The sequence below is a fragment of the Teleopsis dalmanni genome, chromosome 2 (genome assembly GCF_002237135.1).
Source record: "Teleopsis dalmanni isolate 2A chromosome 2, ASM223713v2, whole genome shotgun sequence".
NCBI classification, from domain to species: domain Eukaryota; kingdom Metazoa; phylum Arthropoda; class Insecta; order Diptera; family Diopsidae; genus Teleopsis; species Teleopsis dalmanni.
The window spans coordinates 161495857-161522311 of record NC_051847.1 but is presented as its reverse complement, the minus strand read 5'-3'; the positions used below and the strand labels follow the sequence as shown (position 1 = coordinate 161522311).

Genomic DNA, 26455 nt, shown 5'->3' with positions numbered 1-26455 from the left:
ACAAAAAATTATGGATAATAGAAAATAAAATTTATACTCCAAATCTGGTTTACATCTAAGCTAAACTCAAAATGTATTCATTTGTATTATTCCAGCACAACCTTCGAGTAAAACTTTTGAGTTTAGAAATAATAAACCACATATAGCATGCCATCATCTCAGTAACCTTACAACATTCTATGAATTAATATAAATTGTAAATTCATATATATATATATATATATTATAGTAGTATATACACAGCTTTATTTTACTTCATTTTAAGTATTTTACATAGAAATTTATAACAATTATATTATATATAAAGCTTACAGCTGTGGCATTTTCGGCGTCTGCCGCTTTAAATTTTATATATATAAATATTTTTTTAATTTATATATCTGTACTAACTTGTGGATTTTAATTTCTTAACATATGTATATATATATATATATATTTTCCTTATAAAGTACTTTTAAAGCCCTAAGTCATATCATATCATAAAAGTATGATTTAAGACTGGGCGTTAGAAGCACTAGTCAAGGTGATTCACTATGAAAAGGTGCGCTTCTTTAATAATGTTTATTATATTAAATGAATACATTAGTGTGATATCATGGCGCAAAATTTTTGAATAATGACGACATTTATGAATGTACGAGTGTCAAATAATAAAAAAATTCTTAGTTCAATTAAAAGCCAACGAGATACATTTACACTAACTTAAATGCTCTCCACTCTACATGGTTGAATCAAAATTAACAATTTAATTTTAAAACACTCATAAAACACTTGAAACAATTAAGATATTTGATAATCAGTTTAAAATATTTGAAATTGCGCTCCATATATATTACATATAAAATTGTATTGATATAAAAATATATAAACATACATACATATGTGTATGTATGTCACTCAGTCACTCAGAAACTAACGACTAATAAGTTTTATATATAAATAAAATTGACTGTATTCATCAATACTATTGCTATCTATAAGCTGATCTTAAAAGTATGCTAAAATGAAAGTGATTAAACTGTACTAATCAAGACATATCCGATATGTTATGTATATTATATTATATGCTAAGAAAAAACTAAACTATATATGCTTTTTATATTGCATTGAATTACAATGATGAATTACATTTTTTATCTATAATCATATTTTTTTATATATTTTATATATATATAATATATATATATATATTATCATATAATAATCATTTAATATATGTTATTTTACCTTGACGAGACTAGTTATTTTGTCATATTTTAATAAGTGTCCATGCAGAATAGTGGTTCTTAGCCGGTAGTTTGCGGAGCACAGCTGGTCCGCGAGATAGTTAAGAATGATGCATGAATCAATTTTAACAGGTATGGATAGATAGCTTGTCGTTTGTCAACTGAGACCTAGAAAAAATTTATCCGTCTGGACACGATTTGATCTTCACACACCCATCCCAATCCACCTCTTTTCCCTATTCCGACTCCCACTCCCCACCCTCAACCACCAACCATCCACATCCTAACTCATGTTATCTGTTTTCAGGTCCCACCGGGTTACAACAACAACTGCGGCGGTCTTTGCATGAAAAGTGATAACTGGGGACTGGCAATATTGCACAGTTAAGATAGAGATCAATTTTTAAAAGTTTACGTTTGACAGAGTTTCCACTCTATTAATAGTTAACTTTTATTAGGATATCGTAAGTACTGTGAAATGAATTCCGTTATTTTAAATTGAATTCTTTTTGTAGTAAACACCAAATTTTTCTTTCCAAAGGAACTTAGCAAACCACCGACAAATAATTAATTTCAAGGAGATATAGTGAGCGCAATTTACTTAGACGCACTTAATATTTTTTCAAAAATGATACAACGAACTCGAATATAAATGTTTTTTTTGTTGAAAAAGAAAAAGCAGTGCTTGATAGTAAAAAACAAAAAAGAAATATATTTCATATCAGTCATTCTTCTTACATATGTACAAAAACACAAAAATAAGGCAAAATAAACGCGCAATTTTCTTAGGCGCACTATGTGTAAACAAAAGAAATCAAAGAGTTTTCACAGTTTTGACAATGCTTAATACTTTGTAATTCCTCCGTTTTGGTTTATAACTGAAAAAATTCGATTTGGCATCGAATCTATCAATTTTTTGACAATCACATCGTCGATTTTGTCCCAAGCCTCTTGGATTGATGCTTTGAGCTCACTTACTGTGGAATACTGACGTCCGTTGGCATAGACCTTCCGTGAAATTATTCCCCATAGGTTCTCAATGGGTTTTAGGTCAGGACTCCTTGCTGGCCAATTCATTACCGTTATCTGCTTCGACGAGAAGTAAGACTTTGATAGCTTGGACACATGAATGGCGGCGTTATCCTGCTGGAAAATTAGATCCCGATCGGCGTGTTCCTCCAGAAACTTTATAAGAACGCCTTCCAGCATTTCAGTGTACTTCTCTGAGTTCATTCTTGTATTTATGAAGCACAAAGTAAGTTTTCCATGGAGTGAAAAGCCGCCCCATATCATGACAAATCCGCCTCCAAAGTTTCTACTCATTCTTATGGGATTGTTTTGGCGAAGATCATGCCAGTAAGAGCTGAAACCGTCTGGCCCGTCCAAGTTAAATTTTTTCTCGTCCGAAAAAATAACCGAGTGCCATTCTTTGGTCCAATGCATATGATTTTTAGCAAAAACAATGCGAATCTTCTTGTGCATTTCTTTCAGAGGGGGCCGTTTCATCATTTTCTTCCATTTTATGTGGCCATCTGCATGTAAAATTTGCAGCACTCTTCTTTTTTTAATTGGTAGCTGCAATTTTGATGCGATTTGAGCTGCACTGAGCCGATTTTTTGTTGCTTCTTCCTTTATTTGGTTTTTGAGTCGCCGATTTATCTTTGCATTTCGCTTGTTATTCGTAGGGGCTTTACCATATTCCTCACCCATACGTAAAAAATTTCTTACAACGTGTTCCGATCGGTTTGTGTGGCGTGCAATTTTCCTCTTTGAGAATCCATTTTGATGTAAACACCCTATTTTGGCTTTTTCATCAGCGCTCAGAAATTTTCCCTATGCCATTCGACTTGCGCAAATGCGAAGCCTATTTCGTAAAGAATTTGTATGGTTTTTGCTTTTAGAATATTAGCTCAAATATTAATGTGTTATGAAATACAAACCTTCTTACAGAACAATCAAATAAACTAATCCGAACTACCGAAACAAATATATGCGTCTATAAAAATTGCGCACTTACTTAGCTTCTTTTTTATGAAATTCACCGTTATAACTTTGCAAAATAAAAATCACACTCCTTTTATGTTTGTTAACGTTTAGTAATGGAAAAGAAAAAACAATAATGAAAAAAGATCAATAGCTTTGCTCCTTAACAAAAATAAAAGCATTTTTTTTGTGTGCGTCTAAGTAAATTACGCTCACTGTAATGTCGCCTATATATTTTTTAAAGCCAGTGCCTTGTTTGCATCGTATTTTTCTCATTAAGAAACTGCTTTTTTTTTAATTGTTTCACAAATACTAAAAGTAACAACAACAGGCGTTACTTAGTAACTAATCCACGTAATATTTATCTTGAAGACCTCATTTGAAGATTGTCATATAGCAAAAATATGTGCATTTGATAATTAGCTCTGAAATTCAATCGAAAGTCCCAGATTAATTATGGTTTATTAAATTTAATATATATCCTATTTTCTGTTATAGAAAATATATAAAGTTACTTTTGTCTGTGAATGTCAATAACTTCATAAAAATGAAGATAGGTGAGCCACAGTAAATGAATAACTAAAAGACCATGACAGAATATCCTTTTTTCTGGGATTTAAGAAACAAGTTGATACCTTTTTATATTGGGTACGAAATGTTTTAAACAGTCCTCATATAAAGTAATTGCACATGGAATGACACTTTAAAGCTGTGCGACAACTTAGATTTTGTTGGCATTACCACATTAAATACGGTCAGATATAGTGCCTCGTGAACTCGTTTCCAGAATCTTATGACCCCTTCGCGATATAATCATAAATGAAATGGAATGATACTTTATAGCTGTGCGAAAACTTAGATTTCGTTGGCATTACCACATTAAATAACATATGGTCAGATATATTGCCTCGTCAACTCGTTTCTAGAATCTTCTGACCCCTTCGCGTTAAAATCATAAATGAAATAGAATGATACTTTATAGCTGTGCGAGCACATAGATTTCGTTGGCATTTACCACATTAAATACGGTCAGATATATTGCCTCGTGGACTCGTTTCCAGAATCTTCTGACCCCTTTGCGTTAAAATCATAAATGAAATAGAATGATACTTTATAGCTGTGCGAGAACTTAGATTTCGTTGGCATTACCACATTAAATACGGGTAGATATATTGCCGTGTCAACTCGTTTTCAGAATCTTCTGACCCCTTCACGATATAATCATAAATCTATCAAAAAGCGGATGAGATCACCTCTTACTCTACTTTATTCAAAAACTATACAAAAGTAGGAAAGCCATTTAATAAATTTTTTTTTAATTAAAAACTTTCCATTTGATAGTCCATAATAATTATGCATTATCAAATAGTTGATGAATAAGTCATTATGATACAGCTTTGACAAGCATATATTATATGGAACATACAATATCTAGAAATAAGCATTCATATGTTTACAGATATAAAAATAAATGTATTTAAATAAAATTCATGAGCTAATTGCATTCATATCAGTTTAATTGTATTTTTTGTTTAATACAAAAAAAGAACTATAATAAAAAGATTTACAATAAATTACATTTACTATAAGCTTTTTAGTTTATTTTTTAGCGGAACAAAATCAGATGCATGTCTCCACCGATTTTCCTACAGCAGCTGCATCTTCTGGTGACGTCGAAGAACTTTGGTGTGTCAATCAATCAATAACACAGGTCAAGAACTATTGCTGGCGATTAGCTATATAAACCCGCCGTTTATCGATGCCTTCTCAGTTATATTCGCGCGATTTCTTGTTAGGACAGTTTGTCAGTGCAAGTGCAGCAGTTGCTCTTTTATCCGAGATCAGTGGTTTTTTACTGTTGCGTGGAACTTCTGAATTTTATATTTTATTCCAAATAATATTATATATACTCTAAATAAAATAGCAGGTAAAGTAATTTTCATCGATACAGATATTGAAGTATCATAGCATCACTATGGATTGCTTTTTTTATTTTATTTCAATTCATTTATATTAACTATTCAAACTTATTAAAATATGTAAACTTTATAAAGAATGATCGACTCAAAGAATAAAATTCCTAAATATACATCTGATGCTTTTGACAATGTCGAGTATGAATTACGCATAACGTACACCGTGGAAACTGATCGGCGGATAATGAGTTTTGTGGACACTTTATGGGGTATTGAGGTCACCGGTGGAAGTGATCAATTTGAGCCATTAACAATAGTTAACGTCACACCAACTGGTTTGGCTAAACGCGCTGGCATGCGCATCGGAGATGAAATCACCCAAATTAATGACACACCTGCTTTGGATTTAACTTTCCGGCAGGCTTTGGATTTATTTCGTAAAACTGGCAGATATGTGCGCGTTTATGTAAGAGGGTAAGGCACATGTTTGAAAATTATTAATTTTTAAATTATAACAATCACAAAATTTGTTTAGTGATATTGATGATGACGGCGAAGAAGATTGGACATGTGATTTATGGTTTAGACCACGTAAGTTTATTTATATATACTGTTCCGAATGTACAAGCTTTAATTATTAATTTTATGAATAGGTAAACCATGGAGACGAGATTTCACACCTATTCAATGGGTATTTCCATGGAATGATCGTCGTAAACCTGTGTACCGTGAATCTAATTGCTATATGGTACCAAGCAAAGTTGAAGAGAAAATTAGAGCACGCCGCGCTGCTACCTCAAATGTTGCTGCTAAGAAGAAAGGAGAGGCACCACCACACACTAGGTCATTAACACCTACGCCTAGGCCTAAAAATCAACCAGGACCCAACTTACTGGAGACCGTACTAAAACCTAAAGGACTGCCACCAAAAGAATAGGCTGCAAAATGTTGATAGACCAATTGTGAAATCTAAAATTTTAAAAGTGTTTCCACTTTGATTTGCAAACAAATATAATAAACGTTATATACTTACGAGCAGGAGCTTGGATGTGAATATGTTTCAAGGCAACAGTGCTGTAAGATTTGCTTTTTTCATTCCGCCAACTAAATTAAGTAGGAAAGGCTGTCATGTTGTAAATTTCATTTGAGAAGAAATAACAGGCGATAATGTATTAGTTTTTAGAAAATTGTTGTGCTTTTATTGTAATTTAATTAAATTTTTTTATGATTCACACAAAACAAAAACAAAGTTTTATTTTTTGTATTGGCAGATGAACGATTCTCTACAATTCAATAAATTCCTCAATTTAATTGCTGCCAATATTTACGCGATCAATGTTATCAGTCATTTCAGAGTTGAATGTCAGTGTCAATGTTACAAAAAATATAAAAACATTTAAATAATTAAATGCAAAAGAAATGAGAAAACCTTTCCGAAAAGCCGTTTTTTTATAGCTCAAAAAGAAAAATAGTTCTTTAACAGTGCAAAATAGTTTTGCATTAAAAAAATAATTAACCACTAAAAAACGGAAAGTATTTTATATTTTACATTTTAGTTTTATATTTCCTAAATTAAATTTATTCAAATTAATTATTATATATAAAAATGCTGTAATTTCTTTTCTTCTATAGACATTTGTAAGGTTCGAGAAGACGATGTTTTCCAACTATGATATTTTTCTTACAATTTTAGGACTTCTTTCCGAAGCTTAGTGAACAGTTATCAAATTCAAAATGTATGTAGAATATATAATTTTTTTTTATTCGCGATGAAGTAGTACAAAAAGTGCTAAAATTGAAAGTATAGCCCACTGGAAAAAAAGGAAGAAGGTATTGTAGGTATACTTCAATGTATGAAAAGTATTTAAAGTCTAGTTTACCTTAACTTTGGGATACTCGTTCATAAATATTGTTATTATGCCAACATACGGTAGGAACCCTCGAGCACGTCCAACAATATCTCTCTTTGTTAACCATAGCTGACCAGGTGCGTATAAACCTCGATCATCAACATTATTGTTATCGCCTTTTGTAAGAAATTTGACTGAACCATCAGCTCTAATAAAAATATGTAAAATATTTTAATATTTTCAATAATTTTTAAAAGTAATAAAATTTTATATTATAAAAAAATTAATTATATATCATCTATTTTCTATCATGCTACTATATAGTATAATAGTATATACTATTGTAATAAGATAGTATAACTTTTTTTAATTTTTACTGGGCTTAGTTCGTTAATTTAACACATAAACATTTAAAATGTTTTTTTTTTTAAATAAAAATTATACCAAAATTTATTTTATAAAAAATTAATAAACAATAAATATTTAACACAAATTTATAAGTGTAATTATTATTTAAAAAAGCATTTTTAATTTTTATGTGTGAAATTAACGACCTAAGCACAGTAATAATTAAAAAAAACGTATTGAATATTAGTCTTAATAACAATTTATAGTATAATAACACTATTATAATATACTTTTAATTTAAATACAAAATTAAGACAAAATATATTTTAAATACTTTACATTATGAGTTACATATATACAATGCCGTATTCATGAGATAACGAAACAGATTCAAAATCTTGCGAAATATACTATTCAATCTTATTTAATTTTTTAATAAAACTTTTACAATATATAATTTACAATATATTATAAACAAAATTAAATCTACCAAAAACAGTCATATAAAATTGTAAATAAGTTTATAATTCCATATTTCAACAAATTTACTAAATATTAATCAGATGAATACACCGATAATATCGATAAAGAAATAGAATAAAAATTAATACGAAATACTCTATGAATTTACTATGTTAATCAACTTGTAATATTTCTAAACACATATGTATAAAAACAATAATGGTATCCTTTCATAAATTCTTGTTAGAATTTTCATGACAAGATCTTAAATTAGTAAAATATTTTAATTCTTATTACAACTATTAAATCAATAATATGTCGCACATACCTATATAACATATTCATAGTAAACAAATATATATAAATAATTTAATCAGTATATAGTTAACATATGTAGATATTATAATTTTCTTGGATAATATCATCGTATATGATAAAGGCATATGGCAAAATTATAATACATGTATATATAAATATATAACTAATATATATAAATATATAACTAATATACATAAATATATAACTAATATATATAAATATATAACTAATATATATAAACATATAACTAATATATATAAATATATAACTAATATATATAAATATATAACTAATATATATAAATATATAACTAATATATATAAATATAATTTAAAAAAAAAAATAATTTAACGTATAATTAAATTATAGAACATTATAAGATTATAAACATTAATCTATATTTAAATCAATAATATTATATTAAAACTAGCTTAATCAATTTTCATAATAAATTTTTTATTTAATATATGTATATAGCCTATAACTATTCTTACTTACTTCTCGTGCAATTTAATCACGCGATGAACTATTGGAATGTCTCTTCCCTCCACTTTAAAAACTACAATTTCGCCGACACGCACTGGTTCTTCTTTGTAATTTGTCAAGAAAAGCAAATCGCCCCTATGGAAAGCCGGTTCCATGCTTCCACTGAGCACCACTACAATAGGTGATTCACTGCCAGTTACAACCATAAGTCCTTTCCAAATCATAAGTGCGGACGATACAATCAAAGCAAAGCTTAAAAGTTGGTAAAGAGACTGAAAGAACAGCGGAAAATAATTTTAACAATATTTGCATACGTGGTAGCCATTAGTTGTGTATGCTCATACCTGTCGCTTGTTCATTCTATTGAAGTCGCGAAACATCTCATCCAACTGAAGGGTTTCTGTAAGCCCCATTTTTATTTTGTTTTCTAAAAACTAATTAACTAATTTGTTAAAAAATACGGCAGGTTATTTTTTACTCCTTTAACGAAACTAAGCCGCTTGGCACGGTCGGCAGTTAAATGACAGACGCTGGTACACGTCAGTTGAAACGCAGGGTTGCATAAATTATTCGAACAGTTTAAAGCAACTATACAACTGCATAGTAGTAGATTAAGCACTTTGAGGATTGAATTTCAGTATATAAATAATTTTTTTGTTTTTTGTTCAAGTTTTATAAGGGCTATCTATATGTTGAAAAAAAATTTTATATGTGCATCAAGTTTTTCCAAATCATTTAAATAATTTAATCTTTATCGCTTATTTACAAATATAAAAAACATTTCGTGTATTCATCATATGTAAACCAAAGGCTACACTTCCAAGTGCTTGGCAATATGCTGCATATATTAGGTCTTGAGTAACACTGTGTATGCACAAGCGCGTCCCATTAGCAAACTTTCGAAAGAGCATAACATCCCTGTCGAAATTTAAAAATGCTATACAAACTTTATTCGTACATGTTATTACAAGTAAAATTTGTGTGATGTGTGAATCAGCTGTTTTGGTTTGAATTTAAATTTTTGTGTTGTTTATTTGCACGGCACTGGTGTTCTCATCAAAATTTACACAAAGCTGAAAATTTGTGTAAAGAGCATAATTTGGTACTTTATTTGTGTTACGCTCACCTTACTTGTACCTTACTTGTATTTTATTTGAGTTTTACTATGAGTAGCAATATTAATATTATTTTATTTGATGTAACTAACTTATTTAGTTAACTGTATTTAGTTAGTCCCAAAATTTTTTTATTACTTCTTAATATCTACAATCTCTTAAAACTTTAACAAAAAACCACTTCATGATTTTTATTTAAACTGAAAAGCTCATTCTATTTTATTCAAATACTGAAGTATTAAATTGCTAAATCAATACATCGTGAGTGCGAGTTTTGTATGCGTGGTTTAATATAAACACATAATACAAAGAAAACATTTTGTATATTTCAAAAACCAACTTACATTAATCTAAAAACTTATTAAGTAAGTATAACATTATGTAAATAAGAAGGTAATAACTGCTTCGGCAATTCAAATCTAATTATAAGTAAATTAACGGAAGCTGTGGAATTTTAATTATTTAGTGTCAAATATTTACACTTCATACAAAATCAAGACCATGAAGAGGGGTAATGAGAAATATGAAAGACACTTGTAATCACATATCATGGAATATCGTTCAGATCTTGATTAAATGCATATTTCACAATAGACACTCAAGTTAAGTATTCGACATTGAACATTATGATGTCTCCTCAAATTTGAATATATGTCATTTGAAAACCAAACCAACACATATATCTACAAGTCTCAAATTTATTTATATATTAATACATATAACATATATAGGTATGTGGAGTTTCTGTAGTTAAAGTATGACAGTTAAGCTTTGATAAAATTTCCGAATAGAATTTATAAAATCCTGTTGAATAATTCAAAACATATTTGTTACTTAAATTAATATATAACCTATTAACATATATCAGAAGTAAGTCTGAAAATATGGTCAGTCTAAATGGATGGTAACTCACAAAATGTATCTATTGTGAATGCCCCAACTCGTGTACGATTAAACAAAAAACGTCCGCGGCTACCAAAAGCAGCTGATATTGCCTTTACAATTATTGATGAAATGCTATATATCGTGTAATTCACATTAATTTAAACTATAAAAGCTATTGATAACAATGGGAGATAAATTACTAGATGCAACACAATTACTAAACGGAATTGCGGTGCTTTTATCGTTTTTCGTTGGCTACAAATATGCATTAAAGAGGCACAATTTAACTGATGATAGTGCAAAAGGTGCAGCTAAAATGTCTGAAAGCATGGATAAACTAGACATGGTATTTTTACTTTTAAATTACTTTATAATTATTTAGTAAATTTTTCAATTTTTCTTAGCCTTTTAGTAATTTCGGTGGAAATTATAAAATGGTACTCGTAGTACGTAATGACCTAAAAATGGGCAAAGGTAAAGTAGCGGCTCAATGTGGACATGGTGCCGTTGGAGCTTACCAAAAGGCTATAGTTACTTCACCTAGATTAGTACAGGCTTGGGAAAATACAGGCTGTGCGAAAATTGCTCTTAAAGTTGAGAGTGAAAGAGAAATGATGGCTATTAAACGAGCAGCAGACTTACACAGTTTAAGCTCTTGTCTTATTCGTGACGCTGGGCGAACACAAATCGAACCAAATTCTAAAACAGTTTTAGCAATTGGGCCAGCAAGGGCAGAAGACATCGATAAAGTAACTGGGCATTTAAAATTACTTTAAATAGTGCCATGTAGGCTTAGGTTAGATATATTTAAATTAAATAAAATTGTAATAAGTTTATTTATATCCTAAAATGACACTACGAATAATTGTTTAGTACTTATCATAATTAAGATAAATTAATAAATTGTTTTCGTGAAAACAGAAAAATTTAAATGTGCGTGTTTTTCATATTAGCTCTGTAAAATATTGTGAAGTAGAATTCGACTTGAAATTTGAGATTAAAGGCTTGAGTATATGAAAAAACATAGAGCGACGGATCTATCCAAATAAATACGTTTGCAATTTCCTATATTACATATTCAGCCAAAGAATAATGCACCTTAAAGAATAATTTAGATTTTTCTAACAATTTCTCTGCCATGCACCACTGATCAGTTGAAGTTATTTTAGTACATTATAATATTTTGAATAATAATATTTATAGTTTTTAAGTAGTTTTTTTTTGCAAGTATATAAAAAAAAAAATTTTAATAATTATGTTGTATACAATTCACATTAATAATTTTATTTAAATATTTCTTACAATAAATTGGCACTAAAAGAATTTTAATTGTACGAATTAAATAGTAAGTGATCTTAACTAATTTATGTACATAGCCACCATATTAAATTTGTTTTAAATAAATAATACTATAGTTTTAATACGAAATTTCTGAAAAATTCCATTTGCTTGCGAATTAAGAAAATATTCGATTAGACTAGTGGAAACAACGTTAAAACAGTTAACCACACCAGCTTTGATCAAATTTGCATTTTTCATAAAACCATTTGGTCATCCATGCGTTAGTCTTTGTCATATTACCAATTTCTTCTTGTAAATTATAAGTATCCAAATCCAACTGAAATATTTATAGCACATAAATTAAAATTCCTTTTTTATATTTAATCAATTTACTCACAATCGGTTTTGGAAAAATACGTTTCATATCCATTTTGTGAAGATGCTCTTCATGTGCTTTTTCCAAAATCTTGTATTCAGTACCAGTAAGGCAGGGCAAACACAAGCTACATTCCTCGGCATTACACGATTTATCGCAATCATGTTCAACACATGTATTTAAGTCAACTGCAAGATTTTTTTCTGATGCAAGCATCTGCGTCATGTCTTCACATCTAATAATCAAAATAAAAACAAAAGGATTTAAATTCTGTTTTAAAATAACTCCAGCGTTCATACCTATCTTTGGTCTTGTGCTTAATAGGGGACCCAATACCAACAAGATTCAGCGCACTATACAATATTTGTTCATATAATAATGAGTTCGGCTTAAAGTGTGCAGATGACAAATTTGGAGACATATTAGCTTCCATTAAAATAACTTTTAGATCCTTATCAATAATTAAGTCAAATCGCATCAATTCGAAAAAGTTTTGTGTTTTATATGAACGTAACAGACGTGCAATATCTTGCTCCTTTGATATTATCGTACGTCGGATAATATCTTCCACTTGCGTCCAAATACCAGATGGATCTAAAGATTGATCACGAACATATGCGTCGAAAGCAGCCCGCATACTACCGGAATAACGTATGTAGTATTTTTTCAAAGATGGCACCTCCCATGTAGGTAAGTAATCGTCACCAACAACATACTTGTCGACAATTGAAGGATCAAACGGATAGTATTTAACGGGACAATATCTGAACAAAATATCTCCTTTATAAATATATGCACGCAAAGGATTTACAGAGGTTATTACAACATATGCTCCAATATCAAATTTATAACCATTTACCAAAAATGGATTTTGTATATACTCCTGGACAAATGAATCATTGGAGTCTAAGTTTATTTCGTTTGGAGAACGAATTGCAATTAATCTATGCTGATTGTTCTTCTCCACAAATAATGCACCCAAGTTGTTCATAGCATATTTCAAAAATTCTTCTTGTTCGGAAGGCAATCTAAATGCTCTCGGCAAAAATGGCAACGGTGTTGTACATAAATCAACTTTATTTGTTAAAAATCCACAACCAGGCAAATGATTAACCGTTTGATGGGGTTCAAGGTTTTTCATTCTCTCTGGCAAGCGCAAATATGGATAATCATGAGCCCACAGTAAATCCCAATCATCTTCAAAAGGAACTCGCCGGTATCCTAAATAACTTAAAACATTTTTCACGTGCACTAAATGATCCTCCTTTGGACTATTGCTGTATATCGCATATGTCGGTTGCTTACCAAACTGCAGATCGGTAGTTTTTTTAATTAAACTGCGCAGGCTTACGTTAGAGTTTAGAATCTTAAACGGCAGGAACTCCACCACAACGGCAGAAGCCAGCGTTGCACACAAAAAAAAGACCACAAAGCGCTTAGACATCAAAGTTCGCCTTCTGTTATGACAATATGCTTGATAACTATAGAACTACAAATGGAATATAAATTATAGAAAACTGTTCATTTAAAAATAAAAATTTCCAACCTCTTCATCAGCATCTTCACTGTCTGAAAAACGCGGCATTGTTTTGTGCTAAATACAATAAACGAAACGAAACAGTTGAAGATCAAAATTAAAATCCAACGCAATTATAAAGTAAAATCGCCGTTGTTTCAAACTTTCTCCACATTTGACGAGTGGTGAAAAGCGCTGCAGCTACAGCAGTTACACAGTCGCAATAAATACTGTTAGCTTTAAGTGATGCCAAGTTCTGAAACTAAATATACGTTCACATAAATTTCAAATTTATGACTTGAAATCAATTTTCATGGGTTTTAATACGATTTTCTTACAATTTAAAGAAATTGTAATATATTTAATTTACTGAATTAATTTAAAATATTTCTTATGTATTTTAATCTTCTGTGTTTTTTACTAACTAAAGTTTTGAATTTTTAGTTAACCATTTTCTATGGTGAGGATAATTTTTCTATCCTCACTTAAGTGTCGTTTTCACACTAAAATCAGTATAAATCTTAAATGACTGCGTTGTCGATAATATCGAATACTTAAAATTGTGCTTAAGAGTATAAAATTTAAGTAAGAACTTTAAATTCAGTAATTAAACTTAATTTCGATTAAAGGTAAAGTTGTATCTAAAGCGTCACATAATTTTAAAATACTGCTCATTAGCTTTCGTATTTTTTTTTAGTTTTATACTATTGGCGATTTCAATTGGTAAATCTGGATTCAATCTAGATTTACTCTCGATTTTATCGAAATTTTAGTAATAGTAACAGCGTAATATTATAGTCGTAGTGTTAGTAGACATTTATATATTATATATCATAAATGTACCATAGTACATTAGAATGAATGACATCCTCATGGACCTCAAGATTGATCTGATCAAAATATACATAAAGAATAGAACCCTGAAATTATTTACGAAAACTTACTAACAACACGTTATCGAATGTCAGAATGGTTACAGGCTTCTTGGGAAAATGATAAATAATAATCCAGTCAAGGCGTAGAAACGGGTTATGAAGAAACCTCGCAGTTAATAGAGAGTAAAGTGCTCAAGTGCACTGACTCAACATAATAAGTAGCAAGACTAATTTCAGGGTAATCTTGCTACTCTGGCAAAATATCTTAACTATTGCAAATTAATCTAGAATAACATACATTTCACCCAACATTTACCAATCGAAAATTAAAATTATACTAAAAGTGTATATCGATTGAAAAAGTTATACCAGATTTACCAATCTATAATGGCATATATTTCTTATATTACATTCCTAAATATTTAGTAATATATATCTTTTCCCTTGCAGTTGTCAATTATGTTCTTATTTTACTTTTACTTGCCTAGTGACATATATTCCTTAATCACTATAGTTGCTGCTTGTCCAATTCATTCTTTCAGTTTTGCTTTGTAGGATCATCTATATTTACTATTTATTAGATTGAATTTCTAATTAGGATATCATAGACTCATAGAAATACTAAAACATATAAATTTAATGAATCAAATTGAACTAGACATAATTTTTTTAAATTTATTTTCAAAGCACTATTCTGATATCTTATTCAGATATTGAAGCGTTGTTGGAATTATTATTATGTTGAGGCTAGCTGAGTCAGTGCCCTTGAGCACTTTTACTCTCTATTAACTACGAGGTTTCTTTATAATCCCTTTCTACGCCTTGACTTTATTTTATTTAATTTTAAATTTGTTGTATTAAATAGAAATTTATAGCAATTATATTATATATATAAAGTTTACAGCTATGACATTTTAGTCGTCTACCAGAAAAATGTGAATGTGTCATCCTTACACAGAGGGTGTACTAATCTCTCTGTACCGTTCTAATTTTAGTATATGTTTTGCCGTAGCAAGAAAACTAATATAAAACCCATTAATATTGCTAATCATCATTGGACATTTATATATTAAGACATCTCCAGTGAATACTTTTTGATTTGCAGGTGATATTTAAGAGAAATGTATTCTAACTTAGTAAAGAACTCTGCTATATGAATTGTATCACATAAATAAATAGTAATCCCTAATCCCTACTTAAATTTGTCTGAATATGCACTGAAATATTATGAGTTTTGTTTGATTCCTATATTACAGCGGAACATCTATCTAATTCAATAGAAATGACAAATATCGCTATCAGTATCAGTAGTCGAAGGTCGCACTCTGAGACTACAATGAAACTTACACAAAGTAGCTGAGATCTCAATGAGCGTTTGAAATTCTGATCAGATTAAGATGGAAGAATAAACGCTAAATCAGTACAAGCTCACGTTCAGGAACATCAAAATATCTTATCGGGTCATTCAGTTCTATTAGAGAGTGAAACGTATCAAGGGAATTATGAATCAATTATTATTTATTTTGCTTTTCATACAATTTGCAATATTTGGAACGTTTTGTGAGGAGAATTTTATTACAAAATGTGAAATTGAAAACGGCTTGAATGGTATTTGCGTAAAATTGGAAGATTGTGCATTCGATGGCGCAATAATAATAAGAGATTCATCTTCTACTTGTGATTCCGGTTATGTGTGTTGTGATAAGAATCCGCATACATCAAATCAGTTTACAACCAAAATTTTAGATTCCACTGAATGTTTTTCTGGTGGTTATGATGGACAAACATTTTCTACAGCATCTAAAGGTAAAGTAATCGAGTAATGAATAATAGTTAATATTCGAAACTACAAAATTACTTTTATTTTTAGATAATCTTAAATATGAAATAACTGAGCTGAATGCAAATAAACCAGAAAACAAAGTGACAAATTTTCTGGTTCGTATTTAAATATTTTTGATGCAATAAAATTTCTCAATGAGATGTACTTTTAAAGGTAAAAATTGGATATCGAGAGTTTAATGGAGATGTGCGTTACTTCTGTGGAGGGATTTTAATTACACCCACTTATGTTCTCACCTCAGCGCACTGCACTAACTTCAAAGGGTAATATTCTGTGTTTACACTCACATTTATCGCCGGTCATTACTATAGTTTTTTATGGATTTTATATATATTTATATGACTCACACTAATCGTTGGACATTTGTTAAGTTAATTGTCAAAGACAGAGGCTTGAGGTATATTTCTCACACATGCAGTTTAATAGATCCACTTTAATTTTAATAAGATTGATAATAATATATATGTTAATATATAGAAGATTACGAATACTTAAGAGTCAAAATACTACCAAATACTACCAGATATATAATAATATATAATATATAGAAGATTACGAATACTTAAGACTCAAGATACTACAAGTGTGGTATTTTAAATATATGACACGCAGAGTTTAATTACCAATTTATTTACAAAGTAGCACCTGTAGTCAACAGAATAAAGCGTAGATTGCTAAAAGATTTCTAAATTAGATATATCTGCTTTGACTTGATGTTATATAAGTCTAGTTTGGCAGAGTCTGATTTGCTGTGGGTCAAAAAAAGGAAACTGTAATGAAAGCTCTTGATCTCGTCGGTTATCAAAAACTCTTCAAAAAAAATATTATTGCCTTCATGGACATCGCTGATTTGACTTAATATTATATATGTATGTCTACTTGGTTCTGGGTTATAAAGAGGTAATTGTAATAAAAGTTTTTGATTCCGTCGGTTTTCAAAATTCTTTTAGTAAGTTATTCTTACCTTGAATAGGTGGTTCTATTCCATGTAACTACCTACTTTGCCCTGGGTCAAAAAAAAATATTAATTAAATGTTATATATTTGTAGAAAAAGTTTTAATTCTCTTCCCTTTTGATCTGGCTGCCTACTTTGTCTGGGTTAAACTATAGTAGAGCTCTTGATCCCGTCGGATATCAAAAACTCTTCAAGAAAGTTATTCTTACTTTGATTAGGCGAATATTTCCCGATGGAGAATACTGAGGTAAAAAGATATAAACGCTGTTAACATCTGCGAAAATTATATTAGCCGTCGAAAAGTACATTTGAACTTTCATTAGAAGGACAAAATATCTATAGTTCGTTTAAAGATTTATTATTACTATTATTAGGTATAAAGGTATATTAGTGCGTTTTTTATAAATATAAAAAACCTTATATAGTAAACCTTATAGTATTAAGTATTATTTTCTTTTTTGAATTTTTATTTTGTAATTTCAGTACCAGTGCTGAAGTTGTGGAATTGGGTAATCTCAGTATAAATAAGGAAAAAATCCCGATAATAAAAATTTACACACATCCAAACTATAGCGATTCAGATATGTACCATGATATTGCAGTGATGGAATTAGCTATCGAAACCAATTTCTTGCCAGCTTGCTTTTGGAAATGGAATGAGGAAAACATTTTTAATTCTACAAAAATGTTTGCCTTTGGTCATAGTAAATTCGAATGGATGATATACATATTATTACAAATTAATCAAATGAAGTTACTTATTGCAGACTTTATCAACACAGATGAGATGATCGTCATGTCAGTTGATATAATGCCTACAAAATATTGCAATGATTTTTATTTACACGCGCGAAAATTAAGTAATGGAATGAGTCCGACCCAGTATTGTGTCGGCAATACAAATCTTACGGACTCTCAAATGTGCAAAGTAATAAAAAAATGTATTCCTTGTAATATTGGATTCACACGACAGTTTTGTTTCTAATTTTAGCTGTCATGTTTGTAATTTTAGCTGTCAATTGTTGTTGCTTTCAATGCAAAGCGAAAATTTTTGACAGCTAAAATTAGAAAGAAAACTTTCGTGTGAATCCAGTATATGACTTAATAATAAACTTAATATTTTCTTATATTGTTTTATTACAGGGTCTGATTGGTGGACCTTTGATGGCTAGAAATGCTCAAAATGAATTCTACCTAATCGGACTCGCTACATATGTACAGCAATGCTATTCAAAAGTTTATCCCATTATCTATCTAAAATTAATACCTTATATGAAGTGGCTACGTAGCATTATAGTTTAACATGATTTTCACATCACCTCTAATAGATTAATTATTTAATTAACTTAGCTATGATTTTTTTATATCTTATAATAAAATAAATGAATTCGAAATTTTTTGTAAAAATGTTGGTAAAAATTAAAATTAAAATTTACGCAATCCTAACCGAGTCAACAAAATTGGTTCCACTTTAATTATATAGTTTATTTTTAATCAATTTAACAGCAATAGTAACAAAATGTCGAAACGTAATAAAACCGCTCAGAAGGCCGCTCGTGCTCGGCTTCGCAATGCCATACGTACCGTGATCTACAATAGGATGTGGCTAGCGGATGCGGAAGAGCAAAAGTTTACCCTGAATGTGAAGAAGAACATCTCAATGCTGATAAGAACACAACAGAAAATTGGACTTCTGACAATGGCTGTAAATATTTTCCCCTGGTACATATAGTGTTAGAACTCATATATTTCCTCCTTTCAGGATAAAAGCTTGATTCGAACAAATCACACAATACGTACCGTTGAAGAGCGCAAAAGACTAGTCCATTTGATTGCTAATTTAACATGTTTTTCGAAACTTTCTCCGGTGAGTGTGTAATTCAAAACGCAATAGGATTGCAATTCTGAATTTATTTTTATATTTTTACATGAAGTTTAGAATTTATATACATTAAAACCAAAAAACTGTAACAGCGAGTATCAGTACTTACTTTCTTCACTTTATGTAAGTACTGATACTCTTTAGAAAGCTATAGCCATTTGATGTGTCATGCGACGATCTCTATGCCACGGTTTCATCTTAAAACAATTTTAAAATTTTGTCAAATCATTCCAATTATGATGGTATTAGCATTATATGAAAATATGGATCTTCTTGAAGTTTAGTATCAAGTGAGATGGCTTCATATATTTATACTTATATGTTGCACTATATTACTATATATATTATGTCTGTATTATATGTAAATACAATATATTTATTTATTATAAATATATAAATGTTAGATATGTTGTTGTTGGCTATATCCTTCCACCGTTCTTCTGATCAGTAAAACTCCTACAGGTTTTATAAGTAATTTTTTTTTAAGTAGCTTCAGTTCTTTTCTTATCAGATCTGTTTTCTGCAGTTATTATTTCTTTGACGTCTATTATCATAACTTAAAAAACCAGTCATCTTCTGCATCTGACGGCATCTAAAAAATTTCGTACGTTCCTTATGGAAACAATTTATCTAAACAATAATTCTCCGTTAATTGTATCATTTAACAATACCAGGGGAAAATAAGGAATATCCTTGTGATAGTCAAATTTTTTGACATCTTGTTTATCAAAAAAAAAATGAAAATCTACTCATGTGACCACCTTTTAAGCAATAGAACGAAAGACTTAGAAATCCAGTTACTTGTTCTTAGTTTACTTTAAAATTAATTTTAATATTAATTCACAACAAATACCAAAATAAGGAATAGAAAATGGGTGAAGAGGGAGCTACTAATAATAATTAAATACTTTTTTTTTATAGAAAGTTCGATCACGTCTAGTTCCAGTTATCTCGTTTCTATACGTTGGACCAGGTCGTGAAATTATAAAAGAAGGTGATCCACCAAGATATGTATACTTCATTTTAACTGGTGAAGTTGAAGTAATGGAAAAAACCTGGAATGCAGTAATTTATATGTTCATTTAGTATCATTTTCAGTTATCAATCTCAGTTACTTTATAATTTTCAGTTTGAAAATGAATTTGTGGAGGAAATTATATCAGTTATAGGTCCCGGTGATTGTATCGGTGATATTGAGTTCATTGAGCAATGCCTAAGAAGAAACACCTATACCACCAGAAGTAAGTCTAGTCACATAAAAAATTAAGGGTTTATTTTTTATTAAAATTTAATTTAATTTTAATTTCTTTAAAACCAAGTGTTTATTTCTTTTTTAACTAATTCCAAAAATCTGCAAGATTTCAACATTTAAGATGTTTATAGATAGACTTTTGACAGCATTTTTTATTTATATTCCATTTTTTTAATGCTATTAACTAGCATTATTTTATATTCCATTTTTTATTGTTCATTTTTTTATTTTATTTTTTTGTGGCTTTATTGATGATGTAATATTTTCTGCTTGAATTTTTTTTTATATTTTTCATCATTTTTTGAATTGTTCATGTTTTTATGAAGTTATCCAGCACTTTTTTGCTCTCTAAAAAATTTTATTTGTATTATGTTGAGGCTAGTTGAGTCAGTGCACTTGAACACTTTTAGTTTCTACTAACCGCGAGTTGCCTTTATAACTTATTTATCACTTCATCATACTAAACAATAACAGACATCAGATCTGCATACCTAGCCTAGGAACCTGTAAACATTCTGAGATTCGATAACGCGGTGTTGGTAAGCCTCTCAGTTTTCGTAATTAGTTTTAGCGCTCTCTCCTTTATGTATTTTTTGATCGGATCAATGTTGAGGGCCCTGAGAATGTCATTCGTCCTAAAGCACTATGGTGTCTTGAAAACTCTTCTCTAAACCTGGGTTTGAGCGATTCCCAGCTGGCGAATAGTAGTGTTTGAAGCCTTGTTCAATGCTACACATCCATATAGAAGTGACGGTCGAATTATTCGGTTATATATCAGCTTCCTGTTCTTAGCATTAAAATTTTCATTTTTGCATAGCGGTTGAAGGTGATGAAGAATATTTTTCAGTGAGATGCTTAGATATTTAATGCTATCCTTCCAGTTTATTAACACATTTCTCACTCTCACTCTCGACGGGTTCTGTCTCCTCCAGAGCCTTAGTGTTTTAATTTATGATTTTTATTTTCCATTTCTGGAAATACTCCAGAATTAGGTTTATATGCTCTTGAAGTGTGTTGGTTATGTTGAGAGCACATTTATCCGAGTAAAGCACACACGTATCGTCAGCTTATAATGCCCATGTCAAGGAACCTAACATTGGGATATCGAACGTATAAATGTTGTGAAGAGTAGGGAAGAGTGGCGATTCCTGAGGAACCCCTGCTTATATAGTACAAACTGATCAGAATGCGCTGTTGATTTTCGTGCAAAAGGATGGAACACCTAGATGAGACATTTTTACTATCAGGCCATCATGCCAGACTTTTTAGAGATGTCAAAAATGATCATTTTATATTATATTTATTATATATTTTACATTTTTCTTGTCGCTATATATGTAATGTTAGTTGGTACTTTAATAGTTATTTATTTTGATGTTTGGTATTTTGATTAATACATTTGAAATAAGTTAAGAAGTATGCTATAGTGGCACGATCAAATCCAAGGGACTGGAAGAAGAAGAACTCTTAATGTATGAATAAGTGAATTTAATTTAATATGGCAATATATACGAGTGTGATTTATTATTTTGTGAATTAAGTACTTAAGATATTTAAAACCATTTTTATCTATCGTATACTCATAAATCAAATAACTTGAAGTCGATTCTTGAAAGAACTAAATAATTATTAAAAATTATTAGTGAGACTTATTGGATATTCTAAAATATCCAATAAAAAAGAAAAATTTATTAATTTTTTCTACTAGAAAGCTTTATTAAGTATTGTAATATTTTTGGAGTTTTTTGTTATCGACTATTTTATGAAGGTCGGTACAAGTTTATTCAAATTGTAGCGCATTCAATAAAAATTCATAAACTTTTTGGGACTGCGAATAATTTTCCTATTTAGTCGGCTTTCCTATCAAGCGAATTGCAAGTGCTTTTACTTAGGCAGTCGAATTGCAGCCAGAAAATTTTAATTCAATTCAATTCGGTTTATTGGTTTCCATTGTAATGCTCGAATGAGTGAGAGTCGTAAGGAAAGGGGTAGTTTTTGATTTACGTACCAGGCTATTAAGGTACCATTATAATTTTAGTTCAATGAGTTCCATCACAAAGTGGCATAAATCGAAGCTAACTAACAAAAATGTTTATTCTTTCTAGACAACTGCGAACTTCTCGTTGTGTTTGAAGATGATTTCGATCGAGTTCTACGGGTTGAAATGACTAAATTATGGATGGAAAAAAAAGCAGCTTTTGATGCGCTACCTTATTTCAGCCACTTAAATGCCAGTCAGGTCTGATACTATAAACTAGCATTTATATTACATTTATTTCCAACATCTATCTTCTATATATCCTTCAGTTACAGAGAGGCTGCAAAATGGCACAGCTGCGTCAGTTCGAGCCACTCGAAACCATTTATTATGAGGATAAAGGACATGTCAGTCCTGTTTATTTTATTGTAAGCGGTGAATGCATGATATTGCAGTGTCTAAAACTAAAGGTTTGTAGCAATCAAATTTAATATGATTTTTGATGGTTGTGTATGTCTTTTTTAAGGTAACAGAATTTAATGAAAAGAAATCCTATGAATTAGTAGATATATCAGATGAGAAGCAAGAAGGATTATTTCAAACAGACGAAGAAAGTTCTAAGAAACCAGAAACAAAAGAAGATGACGATTTTGATATTGAGACGGAAATAAAATCCATAGAAGGTTTTTTACCTGAGCCTGTAAGGAAACTAAGTACTGTTGATAATCCTGAAGTGGTTGCACAGAAGAAACCTAAGCGAGTGGTAAATATATTTATTATTATTATTATTATTATTTATTATTATTATTTATTATTGCATTATTATTTTATTATTCCTAGCTAACTAACATAAATAACCTCAGTTGTTATTAAAATGTGCAAAATGAAATATATAGAAAACAATATTTTAGATTCCATAATATATTAAACAGTACGATTATTTTAGAATTGTCGTTAACGTGGGTTATTTAATTGGAATATTTTCAAGCCTAAAACTGACAGGGTGTCAGAATATTATTTTCTCTAAATGTTAAGCGGGGAAAGATAATTCATATTCATATTCCATTACTTTTCTACCAAACGTGAATATATAGCTATTGCGAATCAATTGTTATCCTCACCTTCTCGTTGTAACTCCCATTTTCACAAACGAGGTTCTGTTGACCGAGTCAACGGTGAGATATCACTTCCAACATCCATGTATTGACAGGAAAAGCTTGTTCGTACACGTCGGTGCTAACAATGTTAAAATGGGAGGCCCACTTAGCATCGAAAAACGTTCACTCACAAAATCTATTTTAAGGCAACCGCCCCGTCCCCAATCTAAACTACTTTAGGCCAATTACTTACTGTCATTGAAACATCTAATATATTAACAGAGAAAGAAAATAAACAGAATTTGAGATTTTATATAGTTTCTCCCCACTCTTAATTATCTAGCAAAGAACAATAATGAGTAAGTGTAAAAATTATTGGTACTAATAATGTACTAGATACTAAAACACAAACATGAATGGTTGATTTGTTAGTTTCTTGCCATTTTTTATAGATGTATCATATACCTATATTGTTACGTTATGTTTGCAGAAACTTTATTGACTTTTTCACATACCTGATCAATATCGATTCATCGTTGCTGTATAATTTTCTATTATAATCGAGGTTTAGCAGTAATCTCTCTATCAACTTCTTTATAATTGGTTAAGGATTGACTGGAAGTACCTTGCCTTGGGAATTGTAATTTTATTAATAAACGTATAGATATCTCTTTCAATAAGTTTATTATTCTTGGGTTCTACATGTTTGTTACTAGTTTATATTTATTCAATTTATTAATGTATATTGAAACGGTATATTGTGGTCCCGTAGTTGTACTCAATACAAGAGAAAAATCAAGTAACAGAACTATAAGTGCGTCTGATTATTAAATCAGATCAGTTTAATCAGATTAAATCCAGAATTTTTATTAAAGTAATGTTTTATCTAAAATAAATAAGCCAACTTTAAAAATTGATTAAAAGTATGTTAATTTTTAAGTAATAAATATTTTTACTGAATGATGAAAATTTTAAATTATACTTTCAGATAGAAATAAAGAATCTCCAAGAAATTGAAATGGACTGTCTAAGGTTAGACGCAGATAGACCTTATGAAGAAACGGATGGACTAGGCGAAGATGAAGACGATGAGGAACATGAAGCACCAAAAAAGAAACCATCTAAGTTAATTGAAAAGAAACCGGAGATAAATCAACAATCACAACCGGAAAATGAAGAGGTTACAACAGGAGAAGGCGATGGAGAAGAAGAAGAAATGAAAGAGAGCGCAGTTAGTGAAGATGGCGTAAAAGAAGCAGATGGTAAAGATGTAGATAATAAAACTGATGATGCTACTGAAGGGGATGGTGCAAACGTAAAAGTAGATGAAAATGATATGAATGAGTTATCATATGGACAAGCTTCACCGGAGGATATAGCAAAAAGTAAAGTTAATTATGAAGAAGAGTATGATGATAGTATAGGTACTGAAACGGAATTGAAAAGTGAACTAACTGGTGAGATGGAGGAAGTAGAGGAAGAAACCGATGTAACAGTAGAAGAAAGTTTAGTAAATATTGAAGAAAAGTCTGAAAGTGAAATTCTAAGTGAATTGTTGGCTACCGCCGCAGCTATGAAAACTCCTAAAAAAAAAAAGAAAATTATTAAAAAAAGCGGGAAAGAAAGTAAGGAATTACAAATCAGATATGAGAGTCGCTTTATCGATGTAGGCTCACTATTATTTGGAGGTATTTTTGGTTTAGGTGAAAAGCTACAGCATAGAGTTATAATGGCTCGTTCTACAGTACAATGTTTATTAGTTCCACGCTATTGGCTATTCGAACCAAATCAAAATCCTGGTAATATTTGGCAAAGACGACGTTTTTATCTAAATACTAGCATTCCATCAAGAGAAAATTTGTTTATTGACTTCTTAAGAGAAAAGGAGTGGCGAAAGTTTAAAAATGAAGTCGTCAGTAGAGTTCTGGAAGATGCTGTGTCTGGTAATACAACCAAGGTACAAGATATTCCAATTATTTGTCGCATCATCGAAGATAGCGGAGATGATTAAATTCTGTTATAAGTAAAACCACTTATATATTTTTTTCAAATTTTTTGTTTAGAAATAAATACTAAAACCACAATATTGTTTTCTTTAATTCAAGTATAGATAAGAGTGTCAGTATAAACTGAACGAATTTAAAATTTATAAAAAATTCTTTAGATATACTTATGGCATTGTATATCTGCAAATGAAATAAAATAAGAGTTGCAAACTTTTAATGGGTCTAAGCATGAGTTTAGTTTTGTCTTGAGGAAATTTTTATGTCTCATTTTATGACTAGAAGAACTGCACACAAGATCTAGGTTCAAACCCTAATAAGATCTCTACTAAAAACACACTAAAAGATTTTTTTAAATAGGGCCTCCTGACTCTGTTTCATATATAGAAGTTCAAATAAATTTAATCTAACTGAGTCCATACGTAATAACAGAAGGTATGAATTTCACACATATTTTATATTTGGTTGGATATTATTTCAACGCTACAGAATAATTCTCTAGTTACACAGAATATTAAGATTGATACTTGACTGAATATAGTGAATATACGGCCACAAAATGGCTGTCATAAAAAAAAATCAATAGCTATATTTAAGGTTTTGAGAAACAATGAAATTTTATTTAAAAATATTATTAAATACAAGATTAGCTGAATAGTTAATAGTTACATTAAGTTGAAATATAAAAATATATATATGTATCCAATATATGTATCAAATTTTCATATATCTATATGTTCTAGTTATAATTCCAAAGATAACAAATTTTAAATAATACAGTCGAACTCAGCATCTACACACTGACTA

At 29.9% G+C, this 26455-nt stretch overlaps 6 protein-coding genes and 1 pseudogene across 6 annotated transcripts; 4 read left to right on the top strand and 3 right to left on the bottom strand.

Moving 5' to 3' along the window:
- The first annotated feature begins 4813 nt into the window (after positions 1–4813).
- Positions 4814–6205, top strand: LOC119681818. Its single transcript, XM_038095107.1, has 4 exons — positions 4814–5136; positions 5264–5599; positions 5661–5716; positions 5779–6205. The coding sequence occupies exons 2-4, from the start codon at positions 5265–5267 to the stop codon at positions 6060–6062; spliced, it is 675 nt and encodes a 224-aa protein (XP_037951035.1). The 5' UTR covers positions 4814–5136; position 5264; the 3' UTR covers positions 6063–6205.
- A 661-nt stretch (positions 6206–6866) lies between these two features.
- LOC119681819 (signal peptidase complex catalytic subunit SEC11A) lies at positions 6867–9142 on the bottom strand. The gene is made up of 4 exons (XM_038095108.1): positions 8934–9142; positions 8602–8861; positions 7006–7183; positions 6867–6936 (listed from the first exon to the last, which is right to left on the bottom strand). The coding sequence occupies exons 1-4, from the start codon at positions 9000–9002 to the stop codon at positions 6886–6888; spliced, it is 558 nt and encodes a 185-aa protein (XP_037951036.1). The 5' UTR covers positions 9003–9142; the 3' UTR covers positions 6867–6885.
- Positions 9143–10634: 1492 nt separating this feature from the next.
- LOC119680665 (probable peptidyl-tRNA hydrolase 2) lies at positions 10635–11506 on the top strand. Its single transcript, XM_038093593.1, has 2 exons — positions 10635–10935; positions 10994–11506. Exons 1-2 carry the CDS (start codon positions 10774–10776, stop codon positions 11363–11365), a joined length of 534 nt encoding a protein of 177 aa, XP_037949521.1. The 5' UTR covers positions 10635–10773; the 3' UTR covers positions 11366–11506.
- Positions 11507–11890: 384 nt separating this feature from the next.
- On the bottom strand, positions 11891–13937 carry LOC119683992 (probable tubulin polyglutamylase ttll-15). The gene is made up of 4 exons (XM_038097900.1): positions 13793–13937; positions 12546–13735; positions 12268–12481; positions 11891–12207 (listed from the first exon to the last, which is right to left on the bottom strand). Exons 1-4 carry the CDS (start codon positions 13829–13831, stop codon positions 12091–12093), a joined length of 1560 nt encoding a protein of 519 aa, XP_037953828.1. The 5' UTR covers positions 13832–13937; the 3' UTR covers positions 11891–12090.
- A 1629-nt stretch (positions 13938–15566) lies between these two features.
- On the bottom strand, positions 15567–15658 carry LOC119686617 (annotated as a pseudogene).
- A 424-nt stretch (positions 15659–16082) lies between these two features.
- Positions 16083–18752, top strand: LOC119684758 (serine protease snake-like). The gene is made up of 6 exons (XM_038098872.1): positions 16083–16443; positions 16508–16575; positions 16634–16743; positions 17920–18140; positions 18204–18364; positions 18580–18752. The coding sequence occupies exons 1-6, from the start codon at positions 16140–16142 to the stop codon at positions 18736–18738; spliced, it is 1023 nt and encodes a 340-aa protein (XP_037954800.1). The 5' UTR covers positions 16083–16139; the 3' UTR covers positions 18739–18752.
- A 105-nt stretch (positions 18753–18857) lies between these two features.
- LOC119683181 lies at positions 18858–25729 on the top strand. The gene is made up of 8 exons (XM_038096800.1): positions 18858–19141; positions 19199–19303; positions 20240–20383; positions 20448–20559; positions 22676–22809; positions 22878–23018; positions 23075–23311; positions 24634–25729. Exons 1-8 carry the CDS (start codon positions 18956–18958, stop codon positions 25654–25656), a joined length of 2082 nt encoding a protein of 693 aa, XP_037952728.1. The 5' UTR covers positions 18858–18955; the 3' UTR covers positions 25657–25729.
- Positions 25730–26455: the final 726 nt, after the last annotated feature.